Here is a 5,722-nt window from a genome sequence, read left to right as displayed (position 1 = left end):
ACCATGAAGTGAGAGGCACACGTGGACAGTGCTTTGTGGAGAGCGCTACAGGAGTGGGTCTTGGAGAAAAGAGAGGTGATAATGGAGAAGTAGGAGAGAAGAGTTAGGAAGAAAGGGCCCATGGCAATGGTCCCGGTGACTGTGTTGAGAAGCCACTGGTTGAGCTCTGTGTCTCCACAGGCCAACTCCAGCAAAGGCTTGACATCACAGAAGAAGTGATGGATCAGATTAGAACCACAGAAGTTCAAGCGAGAGGTCATCGTGGAGTGCAACAGGGCATGGAAAAAACCAATGGTCCAGACAGTGACGGCCATCTGGGTACAGAGCTGGTAATTCATGATGACAGAGTAACGAAGTGGCCTGCAGATGGCCACAAAGCGGTCAAAGGCCATCACGGCCAAGAGCATGGCCTCCGTGCTGCCCAGAAAGTGGAAGAAGTGAAGCTGGCTTATGCATCCCAAGAAGGAAATTGCCTTGTGTGTGGAGAAGAAGTTCTCCAGCATCTTTGGCAGTGTCACTGTGGAGTAGCAGATATCCAGACATGACAGATTTCCCAGGAAGAAATACATGGGCGAGTGAAGTCTTGGATCAGAGACGACAACCATGAGGACGGCTCCATTCCCAACCACGGTGACAACATAAATTGCAAGGAAAACCACGAAGAGATAAGGCTGCAGTGCTTGGATCTCAGTGACTCCCAGGAGGAGAAATTCAGTGACTGAGGTTTGATTCAGCATCACTTCAGAGGAAGGACAAATTACTGTATAGAGCGTTCTGCTGTTGAGAATCAGTTTGCAGCTGAGGATTTTATTGTCTCCACATTGGTACTTTGAGGGAGAGCACTGTTCTTTTTTTTACATGGTTCCAGCATCAGACCTTTTATAGAATTTGCATCATTAGAGTATTAAATATTACGGTCACTTATTATTAAGAACATGTGATGTGATTGCAGAGATGGGAGGGGTTCCTGTAAAAAGGGGAAACTTTCTCTAAGCTTGGGCAATCCCTGAGAGGAGAATAGAAAGATCTGATGTGAGAGAAATAAGGGAGTGGGTTGATGAGGGAGCACTTCTCCATAGCCTGGGGGGTTCTGGGCATAGAGCTGGAGGAATTTAGAGAACACACCTGATCTGTGCAGGGCCTCCATGAAAGACTGGCTCCGTGCAATTCAGAGCAGCTTTCTGTTATGATCATGTGTGTTTTGCACACTGTTAATCCTACCTCTCCTGTGCATAATATAAATGATATAGCAAATATCATTTTGGGCTCCCTGAGGCACCAAACAAAATTGTTTCAAAAATTCATGTGAGGAAGAAACTCTTTTTCTCACATTTAAAGATAATTTCCAGACAGACTTGTCCTTTTTCAGTGATTTATTTCAGTGCAGTTTTAATACTGAGAGATTACATATTTACCATGGAGAATATTTAGAGTCAGACCTGCAGAACTGAGAATGGGTTATGGCAATAAAAGTGTATAGAGCCTTCACAATCCACAAATGCAATGAGAGATCAATCATAAAATAGGGAATCAGATCTAGATCTGGGAGCTGAAGTTGCATATAAAGAAGCATGCAGAAAATATGGGCTCCTCTACAGCCTGATTCCTAAGGCATTGTCTTACCTGATTGTCAGATTCACAGCCTGCACAGCACTTCAGGTTTACACTCCCAGTGTGTATAAATCACAGAAAGATATTTGAAGTGATTGTTCATGTTGGGATTGCAGCATGAATTCTTCATCTTCAGAAACGTCTTTATCTCCTTCTGAAATTCTTCCTGCCTCTGAAGAGTCACAGACCTTAGACTTATAAACACAGAGAGAGTGTCCTCTGGGGGTGAGCAGGATCGCTGTGAGAATAAATATTTTCCCATACCTGCAATTCAAGACAATTCCTCTTGGGTGTTCCTACCTTGAGTTCCAACTTCCTCCCTGCCTCCCCACCACCTTTTCAAATTTTTCTTTTCTGTATTTCTTTCTTAGTGCAGAATCATGGACGGCACAATTTTCCGGGTCCCCCTGTGTTTTCTTAACTCAATTACCTTTTCTTCCTTTGTCATCATGAGGACTTCCCTGGAAAATCTTTGTATAAAATGAAAGAAATTTGGAACTGTTGAGTAGGGAATATGGGCCAGTTATGTTCCATTAACCCATATAGAATGATGATAATCTTTAAAACCCTACGTATTTATTACTCTGATTCCATCGACAATGAAGACATGGAATACGAAGAAGTAGAATTGCTTTTATTTATCCTAAACCTGAGTGTTCCTTGTTGGTAATAACACTAAATTATTTTCCTTAAAATTGGGATCCCAAAGGTCACATTTCTCTCTAGGGAATGAGGCTGGTCTCTCCCATGTGTAATCTTGCTGGCTGCATCCTTTAAGTGAGAAAATTCTGTGACCTTCATCCCAGGAATATATGATTCTGACATCCATGCAACCTTTCCTATAATAGTTATCAACACCATGTAATCTGTCCGTATTTGTATTGTGATCCATTATTATTGTTTTGCAGAAATTCATTGTATATTTTACACTTTAAAAATCCTCGTTCAAGGGATGCATGGGTGGATTTGTGAAAGCATCAGACTTTTTAATTTGGCTGAGGTCCCTAAATCATTGTTTGTGAGATGGAGCCCTGAATTGAGCTCTGCACAGACAGATCTACGTCTACTTTTCATTCTCTGTCTCCTCTCTCTCTGCCACTCCCCATGGACGTGCTCTTTATCTCTCTTTCAAAATAAATAAACTTAAAAAATATTCCTTGTTCAAGGATATGCTATAAATAGCATGGAAAAAACATTCATCATATGCTCATTGTTTTGAGTTCCTTACAGGCATTAGCTCATTTTTCCCCGGAGTCACTCAGCAAGAGAAGCACTAAAATCAGTCCGAGCTATCAGAAAGGGGAGCTCAAATGATTTAAGTAGTTTTGCTGTTTCCCCGCAGTGTTATGGAGGAATCATTGACAAGGGTAGCTGTATATGTTTCCAGGGTACAGTGTGATGATTCGACTTCTATATATGTAGCGGAATGACCGCCACCACGGCGGTAGTGAACTTATCCATTGTCTCACAGCGGTGACCTTTGTGTGGAAAGAGTGCTCAGAGTCTACTGCCAGCCAATTTCACTACCATTAAATGCCCTTGTTTTGTGATAAATTGTGAGACTGTGATTCAAACTAAGGCATTGCTTCTGCAGCTAACTACAGTGTGGTCTCTATTCTTTCAAAATACTGCCCACCTCAGTTTTTTTTTCCTGCAGCAAAATCTGAGTTTAAAAAAAATTTTTATAATAGTTTATTGTCAAATTGGTTTCCATATAACACCCAGTGCTTCTCCCCACAAGTGCCACCCCTCCACGACCATCACTCCTCTCCCTCACCCCCTTCAGCCTTAGTCTTTCTCAGTATTCAATAGTCTCTCATGATCTGCGTCCCTCTCTCTCTCCACCTCTCTTTCCCCCTTCCCCTCCCTATGGTCCTCTGTTATTTTGATGAAATTATGACCAGCATATTTTCTCTTTATGTCTTTTCTCTCTGAAGTCTTGTTTATAAATTATTTTCCTCCTCAAGTCAAAATGAAATTGTCTTCAATATTCCTTTCTTACATGCTCAGCTTCATGGGCATGTGCCTGCAGTCCCCACACATTTAAAGCCCTTTTCTTATCATCTTGAAATTCTTGGTAACTTTGGGGTTTTTTTGTATTTTAATGTATTCATTTAAATTCAAGTTAGTTAACATACAGAACATAGTGATTGATCACTTACATCTAACACCAGTATTCATCCCAACAAATGCTTCCTTAATACCCATCACCCATTTAGCTCACCCCCACCCACCTCCTCAGTTTGTTATTGTAATTGAGAGCCTTCAATGGTTAGCCTCCCTCTCCATTTTTATTTTATTTTATTATTGTATTTTATTTTATTGCACACACACATACTCACACATATTTAATTTATATCCACGTTAGTTAACATATAGAGTGATAATGATTTCAGGAGTAGAATTTAGTGATTCATCACCTGCATACGATACCCAGTGCTCATCCTAACCAGTGCTTTCCTTAATACCCCTTGCCCAGTTAGCCCATCCCTCCATACACCTCCCCTCCAACAACCCTCAGTTTGTTCTCTGTCATTAAGAGTCTCTTATGGTGTATTTCCCTTCCCATATGTTCACTTTTTTTCTTAAAACCAGTGAAATCATTGTCTAAATGAGTGAAATAATATATTTGTCTTTTCTGACTTATTTTGCCTAGCATAATATACTCTAATTCCATCCACATTGCTGCAGATGGGAAGATTCCATTCTTTATTGCTGAGTGGTATTCTGTTGTATATATATATACCATATCTTCTTTATTCATTCATCATTGGATGGACTTTTGGGTTCTTTCCATAATTGGATTGTTGTTGGTAGCACTGCTATATACATTGGGATACATTTGCCCCATTGAAGGAGAACTTTTGTATCCGTAGGATAAATATCTAGTAGTGCAGTTGAGGGGTGATAGGGCCATTCTAGTTGTACTTTTTTTCTTTTTGAGGAATCAGCATAATTTATGGATAAATAATTCACAACAAATAAAAATACAAATATGTCAAACATGAAAAACGTTTACACTGCATAGTAAGGGAAATGTACATTGAAAATAAAATTAAATATATTTTTCGCCTTTCAGCTTGACAAAGATCAAAAGATGACATTGGCAAGACAATGGAGACAAAGGCATTTATATATTTCAGGTAGGAATTGCCCTCCAATGTTAATGGAGGGAAATTTGGCAGTATCAGTCTAACAAATGCACCTAAAATTTTTAAAATCCAGTAATAAATTAATTTTTAAATTTACATACAACTTAGCACATATAGTGTGACATGATTTCAGGAGTAGATTCCAGTATTTCATCCTCTATGTATAACACCAAATGCTCCTCCCAACAAGTGTCTTTCTTAATGCCCCTTGTCCATGTAGCCCAACTCCCTCCCAACTCCTCCAGCAATCCTTTATTTTTCTCTGTATATGAGAGTCTCTTCTGTTTTGTCCCCTCCCTGTTTTTATTTTTTAAATTTTTTTCAGAATCATTGATTATTTTATTAAATTATTACTTATGCATAGATTGATACAATTTTGTGTCTACCTAAATCTATTAAGTACATTAGGAATCAGCCCAGTGAGGTAGGCAAAATTCTGGGATCTCCACGGTCTCCACCTGCTGATATTATGTACTGCATCATCCCTCTCCTTGAACATGATGGACCCTGGACCTTGCTTCTTTTTTTTTCTTTTTTTTTTTTGTAACTTTATTTTTTTTTAAGAATATAACACTATTTTTTAACATATGCAATTATTTTCCATCATTTACAATACAGTAGTTACAGTGATACTCCAAATGGATAAGCAAAGTAAAAAATCAGAACCCCAACTTCTATTTCATGTAATTAAACTTATACAGAAATTAGAAAGTTAAGTAACAACTAATTAATCACCTAATTTCACAGCTATCTGAAGTGGAAATCATTATATAGCAGCTTATCTATGATACATTCAAGATAAATGATACAATTTATTACTTGCTCATAAGCTAAAACACAGCCTGCTTAATACCCTTCCTTAAATTCCACCTCTATACTACAATATACTTGAGGTCCATGCAACAAACTAGCTACCTTTTATATAGGAAATGGATGATTAAGTCGTTGGTGTTGTAAAA

General features: G+C 38.8%; 2 protein-coding genes across 2 annotated transcripts in view; both read right to left on the bottom strand.

The window, feature by feature from the left end:
* LOC115296436 (olfactory receptor 12D2-like) overlaps positions 1–737 on the bottom strand; it is a 1,149-nt gene extending 412 nt beyond the window's left edge. Inside the window, exon 1 of the mRNA XM_029944894.1 lies at positions 3–737. Within this exon, the coding sequence (XP_029800754.1) occupies positions 3–737 (735 nt within the window). The remainder of the gene's footprint in view (positions 1–2) is intronic.
* Positions 738–1,978: 1,241 nt separating this feature from the next.
* The window catches only part of LOC115296435 (olfactory receptor 12D1-like), a 4,419-nt gene continuing 675 nt past the window's right edge, over positions 1,979–5,722 (bottom strand). The window contains exon 2 of the mRNA XM_029944893.1: positions 1,979–2,081. Within this exon, the coding sequence (XP_029800753.1) occupies positions 1,979–2,081 (103 nt within the window). The remainder of the gene's footprint in view (positions 2,082–5,722) is intronic.

Source organism: Suricata suricatta, chromosome 7, assembly GCF_006229205.1.
Source record: "Suricata suricatta isolate VVHF042 chromosome 7, meerkat_22Aug2017_6uvM2_HiC, whole genome shotgun sequence".
Classification (NCBI taxonomy): Eukaryota; Metazoa; Chordata; class Mammalia; order Carnivora; family Herpestidae; genus Suricata; species Suricata suricatta.
This window is presented reverse-complemented; position numbering and strand designations above follow the sequence as displayed.